General features: G+C 45.7%; 1 protein-coding gene across 4 annotated transcripts in view; it reads left to right on the top strand.

Annotated features, from left to right (window-relative positions):
- The window catches only part of NTRK2 (neurotrophic receptor tyrosine kinase 2), a 315,903-nt gene that overhangs the window by 230,910 nt on the left and 61,301 nt on the right, over positions 1 to 23,692 (top strand). For all 4 annotated transcript variants that reach the window (XM_081802903.1, XM_081802904.1, XM_081802906.1 and 1 more), the window contains 3 exons: positions 1,517 to 1,647; positions 15,258 to 15,430; positions 20,012 to 20,246. In XM_081802903.1, the coding sequence (XP_081659029.1) occupies positions 1,517 to 1,647; positions 15,258 to 15,430; positions 20,012 to 20,246 (539 nt within the window). The remainder of the gene's footprint in view (positions 1 to 1,516; positions 1,648 to 15,257; positions 15,431 to 20,011; positions 20,247 to 23,692) is intronic.

The following is a 23,692-nucleotide window of genomic DNA, read 5'->3' on the forward strand; positions in this document are numbered from 1 at the left end:
AAAAAAAACTTTTAAAGAAAGATCATCAAATTTAACCACAGTAATAAATCTTCCACGGGCTCAGCACCTGAGGCATTGCACATGATTATAGGAGATAGATGGGGTTGCTCTTAGCCTCGGGGAGTTTACAGATGTGCAATGATTGGGAGATAAGCCAGAATTCAACTAAGCATAAATCATGACATACTATGAATTCAGAGAAGGAGGACTTTGGTGGCCAAAGTTGTCTTGGAAACCCTCTCAGGAAGTGAGAATTTGAACTGGCCTTTGAAGGGTGGAAGAGTATATTTACTTTTTATTGTTTATATATTTCTATTTCTCTTGCCATGTGTGACACGATTTGCTATGGAAAAGAAACTTTGTGCATGTACTCTGGATTCAGATAGACCTGAATTCAAATTTCAACTCCTCCGTTCCCCCACTGAGAATCACTGAAATTTCTGCAGGCTCAGTTTCCCCACTTACAAAATATGGAGAGGGATGCTTCCCAGGGCTGTGGGAGTAAAATGAGAGAATACTGTTAGCTACACATTCCAAGTTCCAGAGGGCTTCTCAATCTCTTTTTAATACTGCCATTCAGGGATGAGGCATCCAGAAAAGAATGGCAGGCAATGACCTTGTGGAACCCTGTGCTGAGGGTGGGAGCATTTGACGGTCAAGGTGAAGAGGCTCAAGCTCCCACTGCAGCTCTGTCCTCCACAGAGTCTCCTTTTGGGCTTCCCACTGGCTCTGTCCTTCTGAGCAATGCTTCGTTCTGCTCCCCCGCCTTGCAGCTGATGGGCTTCCAGAGAGCCTTGGCTGCCTCCTGCCTTGTTCCTCAGGAAGAAGTACAGATGAGTTGATGTGGACCAGCTCCACTCTAGACTAGAGGGGGAAGTATTCTGTCTTCCTGCCATGCAGCTATTCTTGTCTCTTCTTGGCTTTGGAGAGCCAAGACTAGGGTATGATCTTAGAGAGGGTTGGGGAAGCCAGCCGTAGCATGGTCTAAACATTTCTGGAACGAGAAGTGAGTCTCAACCATGGTCTAGCCCGGCTCACCAGGAGGACAAAGCTTTAACTAGCCATGAGCCTCATTCCTCTGAGCCTCCCTCCTCTAGAAGTCTGAGGCATCTTAACAAAGAAATAGGGATTCCTGGCTCTCTCCCTGCCTTTCCCCACGAGACACATGACAAACTAGTATATGCAAAGCGTCTGGCTTGTGAGAGGCCTGCCGTTAATGTCCCATCCTTTCTCATTTCTCCCCTCTCCTAATTTGGAAAGTTCATTAATGACATTCTGTAGCCAACGGGGAGGTCACTCTTTCAGTTCTAGTGAAAATAATAATTGAGCTCTGGAGAGCACGCTGGTGCAACCTCCTTCCAGCCACTTGGGGTGGACAGTGAGGACGGATACTGAGCCTCTCCTTTGGTTTGCTGGGCAGAGGGGAGAAGCTCAGGAGGCGGGCCCCTGACTCCCACCCTCTGCCTTCACCTCCGCGTGCCTCGATTCCAATTTCCATTCTGTCTTTGTTTTACAGTTGTTCAGCACATCAAGAGACATAACATTGTTCTGAAAAGGGAGCTAGGCGAAGGAGCCTTTGGAAAAGTTTTCCTAGCTGAATGCTATAACCTCTGTCCTGAGCAGGACAAGATCTTGGTGGCAGTGAAGGTAAGAGAACACTCCAGAATGTCTCATTATCCGTGGTCACACTCACATGTGGAAGTACGTTATTTCATGTTATATTCAGCCAGTTCAGGAGCAAATTATGTCTGCTCTGGTGGATGCGTTCAAATTTCCTGGAACTAAGTGGACGGTAGGAAGGGTGTTTTGGGCACATCTAACTGTCGGAGCTTCTTCTCAGGGGCGACCTACCAGTCCATAGGCTGTAAATAGCTCTGGGCTACTCTTCCAAGTCAATGCTAACTAAATACTGGATGGAGGTCAGTAGGGTCAAACAGAATTCCTCCAGCCAAGTCTTGGAGACTCAATCTGTGTCCTTGGATGGCTCGGTGCTTGTACTAAGCTCAGGTGCAGATTGTCCTCAGTGGAGGCTCTGGGAGGGAGACTGGAGTTCGCTTTCCCTCTCAGTTCTCTGTTCTGCTGACATCTTCTGTTACACCTGTCCCTGTCCCTCCCAAATGTTCCCAGAGCCCCAGGATTGAATACAGTATGGGCATGATTCCATCCTGGGGTGGATGGTATCTCTTGTAGATTCCACCACCCTAGGAGACACAAGGTTTTACTGAAATAAAGGAGGCTGAAAGTCCCTACTTCCCACCACTTCCTCCCAAAACTCAAAACGGAGACCTGGTCTTGAGTAAGATAAATGTTACTGGAGGGGATGAAAGTTCCACTGAGCTCTCTAAAACATAAGAATTAACAAAAATAGCACAAAAGACTTCAGCTGATCTTTTACATATGCATTGTCAAAACTAAAAAAAAAAAAAAGAAAACCCAACTCACCAAGGTATTGAATAATATATGTAAAAGACTTAAAAGAGGCATATATTTATAAAATGAATTAAGTGGCAAAGGAATATGGGCTTGGCTAGTATAATAAAATGTAGCTTCTTGGCTTCACGGAGGATGATTGGGTTTTGTTTGTTTCTGCCAAACACAGGATGTTTATAGAGTGGTGTTTGTTTACTAGTTACAACCAGGACAACCTTTCATGTTTAAAAATCAAATGTCTATTCCATTACTGCTGTACTTAGCATCGAAATACTTTAGTATATACATAATAGGTAATTGAGGAGAGAGAAAATTCTTCTGGAACTTACCCATCCTGCGGATTAAACACAGTTTCTGTTAAAATTCATCTAAATGAAGAAACAGTGCATTTGCTTTCCTGATACCATCTAGAGTAACCAAAACTGAGTGGCACGGAGGCTCTTAGACTCTCACCAAAGGTTTCTAAAAGCTGCACTTTGGAGCAAATAAAGGACAGAACTTTCTAGGGAGGGTAAATGTAATATCAATAAACATCATCTCACTAAGCTAGGCAAATGGAGGGGGAGAGGGAGCCAGAGGAGAGGAGACAGGAAGGTGAAACTGGAAAGATGGGAGGTCAAGTGGGGTAAAAGGTGTAAAATAAGAATCCTTCCGTGACTCGGGGGGGGGGTGCGGGGGGGGGTTCCTGGTTGTGATTGCTTCCTCTTTTCTTTCATTTACCCAAAAAGTTTGTTATTTTTTAAAGCACAAAATGTTCAGAACATTTGGCAGTGTTCTATCTGCAGTCTTCGCTTTCCTCTGCAGCTTTTCCCCGCACTTTGGGTAAATGGGACCAAAAGGTGCCTCTATTTTTGTAGATTCGTAGACTGATAAAATATGAGAGATGGAAGAAGCTTAGGGAAGATCTGATCCTAATCTAGCCAAGAGTTATACCCAAGGACACTGAAGACCATGGATTCATGTTCTGGGTTCATGTTTCCTCCCACTGATATTTGGAGGCCACCCAGGGAGCTAAGTCAGGCCTTCAGACTCTGAATTCAGATTCTTGGGGGTCAGAAGGTGAGCATCTTTGAATGTGAGAAAATTCTGGGAGATTAGGGAATCCTAGATGACAGTGTAGGAGTAGCTGAGGGACCTCAGCCAGATATGGAGAGGGAATCACCAAATTTCCTAGTGGGGAGAGCCTTTCATTTTAGTGTCATTCTGTATTCTCTGCCTGCTTCGCTGTACTTCTCTGAATGCCCTTGAAAACAGAGTGTTCCCCGGCTAAATCCACGCACCCTCAACTCCTGCATTCATTTCCTTCCCAACACATGCTAAGACAGGGCTTCAGGGCCTGGGCTGGTCATGATGAAGGATCAGCCAGCGTCAGCTGGGTGTGGACTATTGCCCTGCCCACAGCCTGCTTCCATTTAGGCACATCTCCCACTGCTATTATCAGTGAGGATCCTCCCTGGTTTGAATCCAGTCCCAGTCCTAATCCCACCTCTGACCTAGACACAGGACCTGGTCCTCATAAACCTCCTGCCAAAGAAGTTGGCAAATTCATGACCTATGGTGAGTGCTTGTGAATCAACACTGCTAAAAACAAACCAACAAAAAAACAATCAAACCAACACAAACTTAATTTTCCCCTTTATCAACTCCTGACTCCCTCTCTGCTAGTTCCTTCTTATTGAAATTCAAATGAAACTGTTATTTCAAGTTGAGAGGATGAAGCACCTGCCACTCAAAAATTCATTCCAACTTCAAGGTCGCACACCTAAGACGTCTCATCTCCACGACCTTGCGTGCAAAGTCTTGTTGCAATCAGAGGCTATGTTTGCCTGAATGACTACTAGCTTCAGAGAGGATGCCCATTTTCACTTTCTGGGATCCAGAGGCTGCAGCCACCCAAGGCACGAGTGAGACCTTCCCCAGCTCCAGGATGAATGGATCTGAATAACACATGGACCCCTTACAGAGCTGCTCTCACCAGCCTGCCCTGCTCACTTTTCGGGCTGTGGGCTCGGCAACTGGAAGTGTATTCAAACACTATCCCCTGAGCCTGGGAGGAAAATTTCTATGGTTCAGTCCTAACCACAGCAAAGAGATTTTTTAAGGAATGAGACAAATGGAATGCAGCTTCCGGGGCCCCACCCAGCCTGTCACCTCTGAGGAGTTGCCGCCAGAGATGCTCCTCTTCCATTGGAGGCACCCAGGGATGTGTGACAGGCTTTCTGCCCGTTGCCTAGCAACCCCTGCAGCATTGATTATGCATCTAAGAAATAGCAGCTATTGTCCTCTTTCCTTCTCTAGAAGGAGCTGACTGGTTTGAAATCCAAGACTTTGCATTTAGACTGACAAATGTCAGTTTCCTGTAAATTCTGGCATCACCTGCCCCAAATGATTTAAGAACTTGAGGGATCTGCAGGAACCGGTCTAAGACGGAAGTGATCCTAAAACACTCAAGAACCCATGAGGGCTGAGCACGCCTCTCCCGTTAGAGGATCTGCTTGTTTGGAGCCAACCAGATTGACCTTTTCTTTATATTTTTTGGATGACCTTTGTTTTTTAGTGAAATGGACGCGACATGTCTTTTTTTCCCTTTACACTGAATTACAATTGAAGAACCCATAAAGAGGATGAGGAGCAGAGGAACCCATCTTTGATCAGAATGAGTTACTTTACCTTTAAGTAACTCAATTGCCAAGGAAATGCTTCATGGTAGTTTCCCTGCATTAGCTGTGGGTTAGCTATTTTTGGCTCTATCCAACCTGCATTTCAATAGCTATGGTGCCTACAACATTTTCTTGTACTATGAATGCACGCTGATTTTTGTTTTTTAAATAAAGTGCGCTTCGTAGGATTCATGGCCTCTTTTCTCCCTCTCCACTAACTCAGGTGTATTTCTAGAAACATAAAATGCTGCATACAAGACAGACTTTAGAAATCATATAGAACCCAAGCCTCATGTTTTATAGATGAGAAATCCGAGACCCAGGGAAGTTGAGTGACTTCCTCGAGGTGTAAGTTAAAGCGAGTGAGAGGCACCGCACAGGAACATTTGAGACTGGGAATGGTGAGATCTGACTTCAGCAGGCACTTCCTTCCGGATTTTTGCATTTCATGATTCTGAATATCTTCTTGTTAACAGAGGGAATAATGATGATTTTCTTCACCAAGGGTTTTGGCAAAGTTGACTGATAAGCCCTCTGGCACATTACCATTCTGCAGCCCCTAAGTAGCATCCAACATGTTTTGCCATTCCTACGTCTGGAGAGCCCTACCTCAGCCCCTCGGTCCACACAGCTGCCATTAATCCATCCGCTCTCCGTCCAAGTTGCTCATCTTTGGGGAGACCTCCCCTTGCCTGATCTGCCAGCTGGATCAGACCTCCCTATTATATCTATTAAGGCATCTGTACTTGTCCTTTATAGCCTTTGTCAAGGTTGTTAATTCTATATGTATCTGTCGGTTTATGTCATCAACGGCATGTGTGTATCTCCTCCGTTAGAGTGGCATATCCTTGAGGGTGGAATCCATGCTTTTTAGCACATTGTCTAATATCTAGTAGCATGGAATAAATGCTTGTTGAATGAATGAAGGGACGGACGGATGGACAGATAAACTATAGAAAAAAGTAGCCTTTGAAATAGTGAAGAGTCGCAGTTGGCATTTCTAGGTAAGGAAACGGTCTGATGAGCTACTGATAGTCATAGAATTTTATAGCTGAGAGGAACTGTAACGATGATATATATATAGAATAATGTAATCTAATGAGAAATCATTTTAGAAATGATTAAACCACCATGCAGATATATAGAGCTATTAACTGATGTTCTTTAGCTTAACTCCCACATTTTGCCAGTGAGGAAATGGGAACGCGGAGAAGACGAATGACCCATCCAAGATCACGTAGCTTGAACGAGGGCACTTAATGTCAGATCTAGGACTAAAACTCAGGCCTCCCCATAAGTCTGATGCTCATCATGCACCACACTTTTTACTTATTGAATTTTGCACATGCCCTAGTAGACCCAAGTGAAGAAATTCAACACAATGCCACTTACCAAGTAATGCAAAGGTATGTGTTAGTTGGGCTCATTTGTGTGTAAGGATGAGAGACACTTTTGTGTTTTTCTGAGTAGAAATGCAATTCAAGGAAATAGGTGGAAATAAAGAAACCTGGAGTGAATATAAGCAAAACATCATAACCAGCTTTGATAAGAAAAATTATAGAATACTTATGAGAAACCTAACTCAATCTGGTTTAAGCAGAAAAGGAAATTTATTTGCTGAAGCTACTGGAAAACCTTGCTATTGCTGTCCTAGTTTCAGGTACTGCTGGTCAAGGAAATCAATTCTGCCTGTATGTATCTCTTGGCTCTGCTTTCCTCTGTATCAACTGTATTCCCAGACAGGTTATCCCCTTTCCACTGTGGGAAAGACTTGGCAGCAATGGCTCTGGGCTTAGATCATGCCATCCTAGCAACCCAAAAGAGAGCTCCTGTTCCCCAACAATTACACTGATGTCCAAGGGCCAACTCCTACTGGCTTGTTTTGAGTTGGGTCACCAGGTCCTCTGACTCTCTGGATAATAATCTGAATATCCAGACTTGAGTCACATACATACCCCTGGAAATGGAAGATGGGGTCAGCTCTATACAACACACAGAGACTGAATGTGGGGAACCATGGTTTCCCAAAAGAATATTAGAGATTCCATCCCTGAAAGAAGCGGTGAGGAGCTGAGAAGAAAAAAATAGAAGATGACCAACTCAAATAGGAACTGCGGGGCAGAAAGGCCTCACTGTGACTGGAACACCTGGGGTCTAAAAGCTCACTCTGGATCTGAGGTAGCCCTTAGGACTGTGCCTTCTTCATCCTCTCAGCAGGAGATATCAGGGATTGCCCTCTAGGCTTCCCTGCTGATGGAGTCCAGGTATCTCTTGCCTTTCTGCTGCTTCCTAACACCTGACTCCTGCTTCCAGGCCAGTTGCTGCTCACGCAGTCTCTGTTCCTCCATACAGACTGCTCAAGAAGGAAAAGACCATGTGTTCAGTGATTCCACTCTGTCTTCACCAGGTCACCTACCTGTGGCCCAACCATCCAAGGTCGTCACATGGGACAGATGAGGCCCTTTGTTGGGGAAGAAGCGACTAGAGCCAGTTGTCTCAGAACATGGACAGGGCAGAATAAGGGTTCAGAAAGGAAGACTCATTCTCTCCCGTTCTGGAACAGTGAAACAATCCATAGACGAGAAAGGGCATCGAGAGTTCATCAATTCAAGTGCTCTACCCAGGCACAAATTTCTCTAAGACAGGTGGCTCTTTTCTTTTTTTCTTTCATTTTGGGGCTTTTTGTTTTTATTTTTTTATGGTAGTCACCCTATCAGTCCTCACATCTTGATTAATCATGAAGTTTTCCACCCATTCCTCCCTCTTCCTGTGCTCCCTCCACACTTCTCCATGGATACTGGCACGTGAAATCCTTGTTCCAACAAAATGGAAAAGGAAGATGACAAGATGAGTATATTAAAGAGAACATTCATTAGCTCTGCCCCAAAAAAGGAGTTTGTATACCTTATCAGCAGACAATGTTACGGAAAGTGCTATCCACTCCCATCTTTACAAGTCTCTAGGAATAGAAATTATAGAAATTTTAATAGTGGCTTATTAAAAGCCTTCATCATCTTTATGATCCAGACATTATTTAGTAGATTTCTATTGTACTTTAGTGTAAGCCCATTTTTCCCTGGTGGCGTGCATGTGTGTGTGTGTGTGTGTGTGTGTACATGCACACTCACATACACTATGGGACGGAGAGTGACATCTTCCTGGTGAGAACCCCCTCCTGTACTTGAGTCAGGTAGACTCCAGTTACTACGTTGCTCCATCCATGTCCCCTTTCCAGGAACTTCAACTTTTAACCTTTGACGGGAGATCTGGTTTTTGTCCTGTTAAGTTGTCTTGTTAACCCTATTTTCTGGCTCATCTCCAATTTATTCCCATCTTCTCAGAAATGCTAAACCCAAAACAGTGCATTTCACTGGAATGAGGACTCCTCTGGTATTGAACACAGCTGGAGGCTTCACTTCACACTTCTATATCTCTGGAACCTGGGCCTTGCAGTAGCTGTGCTACTTTTTAATTGACTTTAGCATGATAAGCCATCTCCCGATTGAGTTCCGATCTACCATGATCCATCAGCAACTTTAGTGAAATCGGCTCTGATTTTTAATTGTATTTAAAGCTGGTAAATATATTGCAGCTGCCCTTACTGGAGGACTTCTGATTCATTCCTTTGAGTCAATATCACTCGTATATGACTGTTGCATGAATTAGTTTCATGTCTTCCAAAGACTTAGCATTTGTAATATGCAGCTTGATGTAATATGCACACATAAGCTGTCAATTTCACCACCCAAATTAGTGCAAGCATTTCAGAGCATGTGAATTAGGACTTGGCCTTGTGTTTCCCATTGGATGGTCGACTCGTTAGATTCTGAACTGTAAGAGTTAGCGTGGCTGTGAAAATAAAGATAGCAGCAATCAACACCCTGGCTATGAATCTTGTATTTGAAGCTGTCACTTGGTACATAATTAAAGTCCTCACAAAGGCCAGTTACATATGATCGAGTTGATACACACAGAGTGTTGCTTTCTAGTACGCAGTGAGCACTGAGTGTGATCAATTTCATTTTCATATCATCACTTCATTAGTTTTTACATTTGTCAGGATGTAGGGGAGCCACCTAATGTGCCCTCCTTAGTTTTTAAGATCTTCTATCAAACTCTTCCTATCTCTGAATGTATTACAACATAGTCTTCCAAAGTTCACTTTTATAAGAATTTGATAAAAGCTTCCTCTACCATTCTTTAGAAGAGACCCTATAAGTTAGAAGAATCTCATAGCATTGGGACTACAGCTTACTCTAAATACCTGGCTAATCATTGCCCGTGAAAACCTTACAAGAAGGGTATCTGCCTTAATTCTATTTCAGTCTAGTATTGTTTTCCAGCAGTCCGAAAAGACATGTTGACCCATTGATAGCCTATTGATATGGCTTTTATAGAACAGTATTGTCCAACAGAAGTATAATATGAGCCACAAATGCAAGCCACATTTGTATTTTTAAATTTCCTAGTATGTACATTTAAAAAGTAAAAAGAAACAGATGAAGCTAACTGTATTCATATATTTTATTTAACTCGACATATCTAAAGTATCATTTTAACATATTGTTGATATAAAAATATTAATGAGATATTTTATTCACTGAAAGTTTCCAAAATCTGGTGTGTATTTTACACCTACAGCACATCTCAGTTTGGATTAGCCATATTTCAAATGACCACCATCCACTTGTGGCTGTTGGCTACCATATTGAACAGTGCAGGTCTAAGAGATATCAGAAGAGTCAACAGTCTCCATTAGCGACAGATCTTGACCCAATGAACCTGACCCAGAAGAACTTAGGCACATTGACAGACATTCTCGTGCATCTTAGTTGTTTCCTATGGGGGTTTACTCACTGCCCTCCCATGGCGGTGGGCATTGGGCACGATGAGGGCTCACCATAATGATCTGTTCTTTTCTTATCCTTCACCTTAACTTTGTTTCTACCTTGTTAAAAATTATAGGAGAAGAATATAAGACCTGTTTAAAAGAAGGACACAATCTCTGTTTTACCTTGTGTCTCCTAAACCACCTGTACTTTGAAATGCATGATCATTTGTCGTATCCTACAGCATCCATTCACACGGATGATTTCAAATAAGCTCTCTTGCCTCTCCTACCAGCTTCCTGTTAGTTAGCCTTAATATTTCGTGGAAGCATTTGAAAGGAATGTTAATTTTCCTTTGTTTTTTTTTTTTTTTTTTTCCTGACTTCTATTTTGCCTTCACTAGTTTCTCAGTTCTGTGCTGAAGTTTATTGCATGCTGCTCAATTCTCCCAACTCTGAATCAGTGTGTGCTCAAGGCAGTAACTCGCTGTAGCTCTGGATGAGACCTCTCCCTTGAGAATGTCTTCAGAAAAGGATGGTAGCTTTGAAGTGTCAGGAAATTCACCAGGAATAAGAAGAAACAAAACTACAAAGCAGACACCAGGAGTAAGAAAATAGCAATGCTCAATGATGGGGCAAATATGCCTGTCAAAGTGGTGGCGATTGTCAGTGAGGGAAGCTGCCACCTCATGTCCATTGCCAAGGACTTGGGGAACCAGCCAAGCCTTCCTTAATTGAGAAAAATGACAATCAGCCATGGTACAAAAACAGAGATGATTTTTATAAATAGGGTTGATAGCAGGATTTTTCCAGCTTCTGATTGCTGTCTGGCTATGGTTCCACCCTTAGAAAAATTCTGTCCTTCGAGTGCCAAATTCAGAAGATGATTTTGCCCAACTTGTTACTGCCATATTTTCTGAATCTCTTAAAATAGAGTTGAATCATAATTTAGAAAAAGGACCCAACATGCAAAAATGGATGGGCACATAGGATGGAGCTAGGTTTGTGGGATGCTCTTGCCCCATGAATAGTAAAATCTTTCTTAAATCTAAAAATTTTACTGAAGCACAGCTTCTGACATTACACTAAGAACAGCCTCTTCCTGCAGTAGATTGCTTTGGGGAAATGGAAATGTTAGATGCTCGTTAGCTCTTTTAGTTTGGTTCGTGCCCCCCCCCTGAAAATCCTGTCTTCTCTCCCATCCTACCCCTCTACCCCACTGCCTGACTCTCTCCCTCTCTCTCTCTCTCTCACACACACATACTAGCACTCTTGAATCAACACTATAAAGCTAAACTTAAGAAAAGAGGTTACATGCAGAATTTGTTCACACCTTGTGATGATAATGGCCTAAAAGGGTCAGGAGCCTTCTCTAGCTCACTGTTAAAGACAGGCCGAGGCCCCAGCAATAAGCTGTCCCAGTGATGCAGGGCAGCCTCTGAGTACGGAGTCTTGATCTCTGAGAAGACACCGCAGGCTTCAAAGGGCTTTCGGCGGGGGGAATGCGGACAGCCTCCGGGGCCCACAGTTCCCATGGTGGGGCGCCATCTCTGTGCCTTATCCATGCAGCTTTTGGCCTCCTGGATCCTCGTGCAGGCAAAGCGAATGCAGGCCTGGTTGTGGTTTTGATTTCAAATATCACTCTCTACCAGGACCTGGGACACATCTCAGCTTACACAGAGGACCTCACTCATTCCTCCCGGTGACCCTGTGAAGTAGATGATATCATTACCCTCACTCCACAGAGGAGAAAATCAGAGTTCAGAGAGGTCCAGAGCAGAGTCAGAATTTGAACCCAGATTTTTTTTTAAATTCTAAGCTAGAATGCCTTCTTTTTGAGTACCACCATTGTGAGGACCAGTCTTTTGACCTGAAGGAGAGCACAAACTTTTGTGGCTAGCCCTCCAGGAGACAGTGAATCGGGAAGTCTCCTCTTCATTCTTACATCCTCCTGCCTGCTTTCTCTGCCTGTACTTGGACCCGTGTGCCACCTTTCCAGATGAACGCTCACTTTTCATTCCTTTCCAGTGCTCTTTTATCTCTAGTTTACACAGACCTTGTGGGTCAAGGGTTCTTTTATTTGCCCAACATTGGATTCTGCTGTCAGAGGAAGTAGCGGAGACAAGACACATACCCAAAACCAGAATGCAAGTCCAAGGGTGAAAGATGTTCCCATGTGTGTATTTTGCACCAGCCGATGACAACGTCCATCTCCTCCGTGTCTATCTGCTCGCCCTAACTGTGATTTTTTCCTACTTAGAAATTCAACAAAACAGTCGTTGGATTAAAAACCAACCTAAACAAGTCATCAAGATAAGCACTTCACACCTCCCTATGCAACAGGGATGAAGGGGCTGAGTTTGGGTGGGTATAAACCCTGTTTCTGGTGGTTCCAGGGAGCAGAGCCCCAGACTCCAGGCTCTCAGCCACTGTTCATTTTGTTATTAAATGAAGAAATGTGTGGTTTCCATGACAACAACCCTACCAAAGTTTTATAGCCTCTCTCAGTACTTGCTGGACCAAATCTCACTTTTCAAAGCAGGTGCTCTTAAGGGACCCTTCTCAGAAAACCACATGCTAACATGAGAATGGGGAACCCCACCACCAGACCCTTTTTTCGATTGGTATCTCCAGAATTTGGCATAAGAAACAACTGCCTCTAGCCTAAAGAAAACTCTAGGTATAATTTCTGTATCGTTGGGTCAGGTCGTCACTGGAGAGAAAGCTTCAAATTCGGCTAAAGGCAGTTCGTGAAAATGCTAGATTGTAGCAGAAAACACTTTGCGACCTTGTTGTTGCCTCTGTCATCTTAATGTTTCCTTGTCACTGAGGCAAGGCAGGCCCTGCATATTCATCCGTGCCCTCCTGTGTGGAGAGTGGCCTTGGGCATGCTAAGTTACATATTGCAAGCTCATCATGCGGCAGACTTGATGATGAGCCTCTTGCCCCCTTTGGGAATGAAGGACTTACTCCCTCGCTTGCTGGGAAGGCTGCAACAGTCTCAGCTGCCAGTAACCTATGGGGGCTCAGGAAGTCCACGCAAGGTCACAATCCCCTTCTGGGGTGGCCTCCATCCAGTGGCGGGCTGGTGTGAAGCTCCAAAGGCCCAGCCCCCTTGGCTCGACTCAGGACAGCTCCGAAGGTTCATCCTGGAGGGCCAGACGAGGCTCAGCTTCAGAAGCTCAGCTTCTCCCTCTGCCCAGTCCCTCCCAGCAGGTGTTAATACCTAATAAATGTCTTGGCTGCTAATTTCCACGCCAGGGTCTTTTCCTTGGGAGCTTGACTTGTGGCACATCCCAAGGTCTAGAAGCTGCCCGGGTCAGGAGCATCCCCCCCAGGAGAGCAGAGTCAAGGCAGCGAGCTACAGCAGGACCGCCAGGGGCCTGGCAGTGTTCTTTGATCCTGGACATGGTGTGTAGTCTCACGCTCAGTACACTTCTGATGCATGACCGTGCTTTCATTCTGCTCCAGTGTTCAATTTTTTGTGACTATGGATGTTCACATTTGCCATCTAATACTGGTAAGGACTCACTGCAGTCTCCAGAGAAGGCGTTCACGAACACACATGCCACCTCTACCAGCAGGAGTCCTCTGGGTGTCCTTCTCCTTGTCCCTTAACTGTAGCTGCTGTCACTAATTACTACAAACTCAGGGGCTAACACAACACAAATGATCTCTCTCACAGTTCTCATGGTCAGACGCCCAAAATCAGTTTTACTAAGCAAAAGGGAAGATGTCAACGGGGCTGGCTCTTTCTGGAAGCTCCAGGGCAGAAAACGTTTCCTGGCCTTTTCCAGTTTTTGGAGGCCACCCACATCGCTTGGCTTGTGGCCCCTTCTTCTAAGCCAGCAGCGTGGCACCTGTGTCCTGTCTGACCTCTGCTTCTACCCTTACAGCTGCTCTCTCCTGATCCCCCTTCTCACCCAAGGGCCCTTGTGTGGAATGACTCAGAGCCCACTCGGACAATCCCTCTGCATCAAGACCCTTAACTTACTCATATCTGCAAAGTCCCTTTGGCCATGTATTCTGGGGATTGGCATGTGGACGCCCTTGTGCGGGCATTATTCAACCTGCGACCCTGGTGACCATGCCTGAGTGAGGATTCCAGGCGAAGAGAGGGACACGGGCAGAGACAGGGAGGCCTGGCCTGATGTCATGTGGGAAGCTGCAGAGCCTTGTTACAGTGAAAGCATAGGTTTCAAGAGAGACACGTCAAGTGATCGAACCAGGGTGCCTGGGTGGCTCAGTCGGTTAAGCGTCTGCCTTCGGCTCAGGTCATGATCCCAGGGTCCTTGGGATCGAATCCCACATCGGGCTCCTTGTTCAGCAGGGGTCTACTTCTCCCTCTCACTCCCCTTCTGTGCTCTCTCTCTCTCAAATAAATAAATAAAATCTTTAAAAAAAAAAGTGATCAAACTGGACAGAGATGCAGGTGAGCTGGTTCAGTTAGGATGTGTGTTTTAAGCGTGAATTAGAGTAATTATAAATGTTACTTCTCTCCCTCTTTGCCCATAAATAAGCCCCTGAGGCCAGGATTCGGGTCACTGTCTTCCTGATGCCAGCACAGCTCTAGCTCTGTGACTGGCACAGGGCAGGAGCTCAGCACAGGTGTGTGGCATCACGGAATGTCACCTTTGCCCTAGGACACCGCAGTGGCAGAGCACTCTGAGAAGAGAGCTAAGGGCCCCAGAGCCTGGCCGGCATGACCCTGGGCATTGTCACCTTGGCAACGCGAGGGGCTGGCTTGGCACTGACTGGACAGGGGCATCTGCTGAGCCGGCAGCTTGCGTGGGCCCAGGGGGGAGAAGGCTTTCAAACGTGTTACATAATAAAACTGGCAAAATGATCACTGTTGAGGCTGGAAGATGGGTACATGAGGGTTCGTTATGCTCTTCTCTCGACTATTTCCATGATATGAGGTTTTTTTTTAAGTTATGTGAGCAGAAGTGAGCGGCACATGGCATCCTTGAAAGTGGAACAGGTACCACAACAGAAGAGAAGTCTGTGGTAATAATTGGGTGATAACAGGGATAAAAAGGATGAAGACTCTAAAAAGCTCACGTCTGTTACTTATGAAGAAACACGTGTACCGAGCGCTTCATCAACGGCAAAGCTTTCCGTACCCATGAGGGACGACTGCTCCTCAGTGTTTAACACAGACAGTATTTCCTCGGGAATGAAGCCATTTCCCAGTCTTTTGTATAATGAATGAGATGAATTTCTTCACATGTAGGAACCGCAGGGCCCGCTGGAGTCACTTCTTCTCCACACAACCTTCCCTTAGATGTTCTCAGTTTGAAGTGTGTTGCTTCTCTCCCTTGTCTGCCCCTCGTCCCCAGACGCTGAAGGACGCCAGCGACAACGCCCGCAAGGACTTCCACCGTGAGGCGGAGCTGCTGACCAACCTCCAGCACGAGCACATTGTCAAGTTCTATGGTGTCTGCGTGGAGGGCGACCCGCTCATCATGGTCTTCGAGTACATGAAGCACGGGGACCTCAACAAGTTCCTCAGGTAGGGCGCGGGGTGTGGTGTGGGAGGGAGCTGGGGGAGGAAGCGGGCCTCCATGTTCAGACAGGCCTGAGGGTGAGGACAGGGAGACCCGGGGAAGGGCCAGGGGTCCCCTGGAACGTTCTCGGGTGAAAACACCAACACGTTCTACAGAGAAAGAAACGGAGGACACTGAAGAAATGAGGGACGGGAGAAATGAACTGAGCCGTGGACTCTTGGGGGAAGGGAACCAAGTGATGCTTTTATTTGCCTTGAGCAGAGGTACAAATGGAAGTCGCCCATGTAAGAGCATGAATGGAAAGAGTAAGCAGTCCCAGTAGTGTGGGCTGGGAGACTGGATTCTCCTTCCTCGTCTGCATCAGCGGCCATGTCTGCCTGGGTAGGTCTCCAGCCCACTTTGTCCCAGGCACCCCGACTCCAGGTGGGTCTGAGCTGGACCCTCTTTCTGTCATCCCTGGCTCTAACACGCTGTGTTCTTTCAAACGTGGCTACCTCTCAGCTTTGAAAGGCCAGCAAGTGTGCGGCCTGTGGTGTCTTGGTAGGTAGTTTAAACTGAGGAGAAACAGGAAAGATGTCAGCCTCGGTTTTCTTAACTGTAAAAGGGGTATAATAGTACCCACATCAAGGACTAGTGTTGGGACGATTGTGATAATAGATAATCAATAGATATTGTCCCCAGAGCCACATGGTTGAGGGATCCGCAACCCTGGGGATGTTATACCTCTTGTGTTACGGTGACATCTAGACCTCTCTGTCCTTCTCCAGCTACTGGGGGCCCTGGAAAGAGCTTTCCTCAGAAATGGGCACCAGGCAGCCCCTGGAAAATTCAGAAACCGTGCAGTTTAATAGTCCATCGCTGAGAGAACGGTGGCGGGGGACAGTGTACTGCTGTGCTTAGAGATGTCATCATGCGGCTTGTACCTTCCGGATCACTTGTACTAGGCTCATGAATACACGTGCAATTTAGTCGTCCTTCCCTGGGATGGGTCCCCCTTCTCAGCCTTGCTTATGATTGCATGGGGGGAGGGAATGCCAGGTGAGATTAGGAATATGTAGCCAACTCTTGGTGCTCAGTGTCAGCAGTTTTTCTTGCTGGGGAGAGGGGATGATGATAGATTTTGTCTTTCAGATCTCATGTGAAAGGAGGAAAAGCAGCTACATTTGGTGGAGGTCTAGCTGCTCATAGAAGTATTTTTCCCTTGTTCCCATGTTCTAGGCTACTTCTCTAATTAAAAATGGTGCTTTCCAAAAATATAGCACCAAAAATAATACACCAGACGTATTTACCTGGCTGCAATTAAATGCTTCTGTGAGCTCACACTGTGTGTGTGTATGCATGTGAGTGCATGTGTAAGCATGTGTGTGTGTGTGTGTGTTTGTGTGTGTGTGTGTGTTAATCCTTTCACTTTTGGCTCAGCCAACCTCTCCCTAGCTTTCCTTCCTGCTTCCAGAAGGAGCAGACCCCTGATTCTCCCTGGGCGTCTTACACAAGGCATGGAGCTATTAGAAATCTCTCCCACTTGATTTCAGAATCTGCTGAACTCTGGTAACAAGAGGTTTCCAATGCCAAGAAGCAGGTTCTCAGGCGCAATAATGCACTGTGAACTACAGTCTGTCCTCCCTTTCTGGAAGGGAACCCAGCCCCTCAATGCCATGACCATGTCCCACCCCCCCCCATGTCATTGGCACTGCCCTATAAAGACAGATGTCTACAATTTCCTCTCATCCTTTTTATTCATCCAAAGCCATACACTTAACACTAACATGGCCAGGCCCTGTGCTAGGGTGGCTGGGAAATGAGGAGAAACATAGTTCTTGCTTGCAAAGAAATGCCAGTTTTTCCTTTGGAATCTCTCCAGAATTCCCTTACGACAAGTTTGCAAGTAATAACAGCTAATATTATTGAGACTTCTAAGCATTTTAAATAGTTTAACTTGCATACACTTAATAAACTATTATTACAAGTATTCCCATTTTATAGTCAAAAAAAGAGAACTGAGTCACAGAGCTGAGATTCAAACCCACAGCCCCTGGCTGCAAAACCCAGAGCCTTAAGCACTGCACTGCTTCCTCTTGAAGCAGCCGGTTAAAAAGATCAGAAGGAAAGTAGCATGCTGTGGAATTTGGAGCCAGACTGTGTGGCTAAGTGCTGACTGTAACCCACACTTGGAGAGAATGAGCTGGGGAAAGGTGTAGAGGCTCCCTCGTTAGAAGCCCATCGAACCTTCCTGCTCTCCCAGCCAGGGTGCTAATCGTGCTTTTCCCCTTTTAAGGCATGTTCTCCCGGAAGAGGTAAAAATATGTTTTTGTTTCCAAGAGCTGCCAGGTAACCTGGAGAATGAAGCAGAGGGCTTTTGTGTTGACTTTATTTATACTCCTCTTGAGAACTTGTTTAGAAGACTTGCCTGCCCTCTTTTTACAGCGGGATTTTCTGCTCAAAGGCTTCTCCCATTAAAAGGAGTCTTGTTCGAATACTCAAAAGCAAGCAGAGGAGACAGCTGGTTTAAAATGCGGGAGCCTGCCCTACACCACACCTGGTAGCGGAGAGTGCAGAAGGCCCTGGAGGCCCACAGCCTTCTGGCGCCTTCACGCAGAGGTGGCCTGTGGCATTGGCCTCAAATGTCTCCTCTTCTCTGGAGTCTTTGCCATAGATAGATTCTTAGAAGGGTCTAGCTTCCTGGGGCTGGAATAGGGTTCTGGCAAGTGAGCAACATGTTTCACTCTTTGATTTGAATCTATGAAGATTCCATCCTGGCCTAGACTCTCTGGATATTTCAGGATTTCTCCTAGTTTATGTGTTCTTCTAGGTCTCTCTGCTGGTTTGAAGTCACAGTAAGGGCTTTGTCTCCTGTGATAGGTGAAAACATTCCGCCTTTCGCCTGCCCCCTCAGTGCTGGGAAAAACAACCTCAACCTCTGAGCGATCTTAAACTGGCTTTCCATGAAAGGCCACGAAGCTCCGCACAAGCACGGTTTCAGCTACTACTCCCATCAATGTGCTTAGGAGGGTGCAGTGGGTACCCTCACTTTACAGAGGTGAACCGTGCTAGGACCGTCTTGCGCAAAACCAGGAAGTTCCTCCCCTGGAATGGTTCAACCCAGATATTTAGAGATACAAGGGACCTACATGATCACCCAGCCTAATAGCCCTTTGTCTGTTTGACTGATGGGGAAATTACAGACTGGACAAGTTAAAAGTCTTCCCTAGATCCTGGTGGTGGAAAACTCCCCTCCTCCTCATCCAGTGCTTGTTCTCTGAGAATCCAAGAATGAAGGATTTGGAAATCCAGCAAAAGGGGGAATTGCTGGGGGCTAGAGCCAGGAAGAAGGGGCATACGCCTGCAGTGGGAGACAGTCCAACCGAAGTGGGGCTGGCTGGTGTGGGGAGAGACAGAAGGAGCAGGGTGTTCTGGGACAACTCCAACCCTTTCGTTTTTCAAATACTCGTACAGCTCCACAGCCCTGCAGGTGGGATCGTCCGCTTTAAAACCCATTTGAAATCTTCCATATTGATTTTGAGTGCTTCCAGCTGTCCTGAAGGAAATCTTCTCCCTTATTGGCCTCTGGAAGGAAGCAGCACTTTGACCGCTCCGCGGAAGCGTCTGGAAGAGAGAGACCCTTTACTCTTTGCCCTGCAGCGCCCCTCAGGCCATCAGGGGCCAGTGACGCCAGTCTTGGCAGGATTCAAGAGCAGGGCCTGGTGGGGCTGAGGGCTCATCCTGAGACTGGGACACTCCCCTCCTTGAAGCATGTGCCAGTGTTGAGGTGCCTAAGTCATCACATGGCTGGGGAAAGGCCAAGTGCATAAGATAGAAGAAAAAGGAGATATAAAATACCATACTCCCCCCCCCCCCACCACCATAATGTAAAGAATAAAACCTGGCCCAGTAAAAGAGTCGATGTATTGTGATTCCAGAACTCTCCATGTGGTGGCCAGGGCACAGGTGGGCAGGGGAGGGCTGGGCAAGAGATGGGATTTTTCACAGCGAATGAATGTCCAGGCTGAGGGTCCCTGGGATTCTGCTCAGGTGGGTTTGAGGGAGACCAGGGCAGCTTGGAAACCCTGCCCCACTGCAAAACTCTGGCCCTGGTGGGGGCACGCTGGAGACATTGGCCTGGGTGGGGGGTGCTCCAGCTGCAGCTTGTAGCTGGGAGGGGAGGGCTGGGGCTCCCACTGGGGCATGATGACCCACCACTCCAAGAGAGCCAAACTCTCCCCCCGTGTTTTGGTTTTGGTTTATTTTTATTTTTGTTCATGTTTTTTGCGCCACTGCTTCTCAGGGTCAGGGGCTCTGGCCAGTACCTGGCCCCAGGCTAGCTCTGGGGCCCCTAAAACACAGAGCTCTGTGTGTGTGTGTGTGTGTGTGTGTGTGTGTGTGCTGAGGAGGGTACCATGCAGGCCCACATGGCCCTGAGAATTCTAGATTTCCTGGGAATTGAAGCTTTAGGGGTGCACCTGTGGGTGAAGCATCTCCTCCCACTCTTTAGCTAAGTCAGGCAGCCCTTGAGTCCCAGCTGCTGCTGGGAGACAGGGCCCTTGGAGGGAAGAGCTGGGGCTCCAGCAACACTTCCGTGTCCTCCACAGGGCCCATGGGCCTGACGCCGTGCTGATGGCCGAAGGCAATCCACCAACAGAGCTGACCCAGTCCCAGATGCTGCACATCGCCCAACAGATAGCCGCGGGCATGGTCTACCTGGCGTCCCAGCACTTCGTGCACCGAGATCTGGCCACCCGCAACTGCCTGGTCGGTGAGAACCTCCTGGTGAAAATCGGGGACTTTGGGATGTCCCGGGACGTGTACAGCACTGACTACTACAGGGTGAGTGGCTGTGCCCATCAGGGGTCCCCAGGGTCCTCTTTCCCTGGGAGCCCCTTGTATTCATTTGCTGGGGCTGCCATAACAAAATACTGTAGACTAAGGGGCTTACCTAATAGACTTTTATTTTCTCTGAAGGCTAAAAGTCCAAGGTCAGGGTGATGGCAGGGTTGCTTTCTCCAAAGGCGTCTCTTCTTGGCTTGCAGACAACGCCTTTCTCTGTGTGCTCACATGGTCTTGTTGCTCACACAGTCTTGTTGCTGTGTGCGCATCCCTGGTGTCTCTCTCTCTCTGTGTCTAAATTTCCTTGTCTTGTAAAGACACCAGCTAGATTGGATGAAGGCCCACCACAGCCTTGTTTTCATTTAGTCACCTCTTTAAAGACCCTATCTCCAAATACAGCTATAGTCTGAGATACTGGGGGTTAAGGCTTCCATGCACAAATTTGGGGGGAACACAATGCACCCCATAAACCCATCCTGCTCTTTCCATGGTTCTCCAGAGTGGTGTGTGATATCTCCAAGACAAAAGCCCTCAGTGTGATGGTTCAGCCCGGGGAGCCCAAGGGCTTGGGGGAATCCCTGGTTGGCACAAGGTTAAAGGGTTTTGAGGTTTATATTTGATTCTGTGAAATTATGCCTGGAGCCTTTATCTGAGGGTGTGGCTGAAGATGAACTTTTCACACAAATAATAACACCATAGACCTTAGAAGTTCCCACCCAGAGCCATCTTGGTTGAAAGTGGGTTGGCTGGTGGCCTTCTTTGTGAGATGTAAGAGGTTCTGTTCTGCCTCCTCCTGAATAGTCCCACCTCTGGCTGGCTAGGTTTCCACCACTAGAAACACTAAGGGCTAGAGTTACAGAAACAAATCAAATCCCCTGATTACCTGGAACTGGTCCCCTGGGCAAGGTGGATTTGTTAACTGAGATCTTGGAACTTGGGTAGGAGAGGAAAAGGACATTTCTGGAAATCTTGAAGTCACGATATTGAAAGTGAAGGTTTGAAGTGGTATTCTACTACCTCAAACCCTCAATTTGGTTTTCCTGTGGTTTTGCTTGATTTTCAAGGGCAGAGGAAGAGAATAGGAAGGAAAAGGAATAAATGTGTTGTGTGTACATAGCCTAAGAAGGTAAAACATATAACTTGACTAGATTTCGTAAGGTAGGACTGGCAGAGACAATGCCTCTCCTCACTTTTGGTCTTCCCTTTATGATTTTTTTTTTTTTTTTTTGAGGAACTTTGTTTCCAATGTCCCTCTCTGCAGCCTTACTCACTTCTCATGCCCCTGCATTTTAGTTAAACCAACATCACTACAAGTAGTCTAAGAAAATAAATCCAGTGCTTTGCTGCATATTCTTCTGTAGATTGTTTTGTGGGATTTCTTCCTTTGTCACCTTGAGAAGCATTGTTCACAGTCTGTGGGACAAAAAAAAAGAGTGGAGACCAAATTGAAAAGGATTCTCTTGGGTGTGTCTGTAGAAAATGTGAGTATGGTCTTAACTTCAAGTGTTCAAAATGGAGCTTTGAAGGACCTGTCCTGAGTCTAACGATGACTAGTCTATTCTGGATAGCTAAAATATGGTGGGAGCCTTTACCTACTGATGGAAGCATCTCCACTGTTAGCTCTGTTCCTTTGGTGGGAGGTGGGGGTGGGGACGTTTCCCTGTCTCAAGAGATGAAGAACCACATGAGTCCTTCCCTAAAGAAGAGCTTTGCTGATCTTGATGAGCACCAAAGGGAGAAACATGTGGCCCTAACAAGAGCTTCGTCTTTAGCAGTAAGTTAATAAAGGTCCTAGAATGCTTGGCACAAAATAGGTATTCAACAAATGTTTTCAACTTTATCATGATCCAAATGGATAAAATCATTCTTCATTCCCAAAGCCACAACTGAGCCAGGTGGAGTCCAGTGTCATTTCTTATAATCTTTAGAAAAAATAAATCAGAGAAACAAGATAGAAATGCTCAACAGGAAGAAGATAAACAACCTGATTAAAAAATAGGCAAAATTTTTAAGTAGAGGTGTTGCCAAAGGGGATATACAAATGTTCACATGAAAAGATGCTCAACATCATTAGTCATTGGGGAAATGTAAATCAAAGCCCCATTGAGATAGCACTTCACACTCACTAGGATGCTGTAATAAAGATGGACAATAGCAAGTGTTAATGGGAATGTGGAGAAATCAGAGCCCTCGTACACTGCAGGTAGGGATGCAAAATGGTGCAGCTGCTTTGGCAAATGGTTTGGCAGTTTCTCCAAATGTGCAACACAGACTCATCATATAACTCAGCGATTCCACTCCTAGGTATATTACCTAAAAGAACTGAAATCATACTTTCACACAAAAATGTGTACACGAATGTTCATAGCAGCATCATTCATAATAACTAAAAAGTGGGAACAACTTAAGTGTCCAACAGCTGGTGAATGAATAAATGAGATGTGGTGATCATACAATGGGCTATTATTCACCAGTAAGAAGGAATGAAGTACTGACTCATGCTACAACACAGATGAGCCCTAATGCAACCATTATGGTAAATGAAGGAAGCCAGACTCAAAAGATCACATATGGGATTCCATTTATATGAAATGTCCAGAATAGGCAAATCCATGGAGACAGAAAGTAGATCAGTGGTTGCCAATGGCTGGGAGAATGGAGAATGAGGAGTGACTGCTGCTGGATATGGAGTTTCTTTTTAGGGTGATGAGAATGTTCTAGAAGTGTACAGTGGTGGTGGTTATTTAGTATATTGATAAATGTGCTAAATACCACTGAAAGGTAAATATTATGGTATATAAATTGTATCTCATGTCTTTAAAAAAAGTCTAAAAAGCCTACAAGTCTATGGTATATGAATTATATCTCATGTCTAAAAAAAAGTCTAAAAAGGAAAATACTAGCTAAATAGTGACCATTATTATGAACATAAGAAGTTAGTCTGGATTATTTAGACATTAAAAAAGTACTGTCATTTGTTATCTACTTTATTTTGTTATCCTTTATTAAAAAGGAAATTCACCACTTAGGTGACATTTTCCCGAAGTTCCTTTTTCTGAATTGATTGGAGGAAATAATGTTTCCCAGTTTCTTTGTTAAATGTTCTTGGAACTATCCTCATCATTAGCAAATGTACTTCAGATGCCACATTTATGCAACCCCATCCCCCACCCCTCTCCCACCATGATCACTACTCAGTGGCAGCTGGGGGATCTGTATGTTCACTTGGCTATTTGTTGTTCCCACTAAGGATGAGGAAGAAGAACCAGCCTTACATTGGCCTCTGTTATATTTATTTATTTATTTATTTTTTATTATTTTTTTTATTCTTATGTTAATCCCCATACATTACATCATTAGTTCTAGATGAAGTGTTCCATGATTCATTGTTTGTGCATAACACCCAGTGCTCCATGCAGAACGTGCCCTCCTCAATACCCACCCCC

This window comes from Leptonychotes weddellii, chromosome 14 (genome assembly GCF_054177405.1).
Source record: "Leptonychotes weddellii isolate Sample4059 chromosome 14, ASM5417740v2, whole genome shotgun sequence".
Taxonomy (NCBI): domain Eukaryota; kingdom Metazoa; phylum Chordata; class Mammalia; order Carnivora; family Phocidae; genus Leptonychotes; species Leptonychotes weddellii.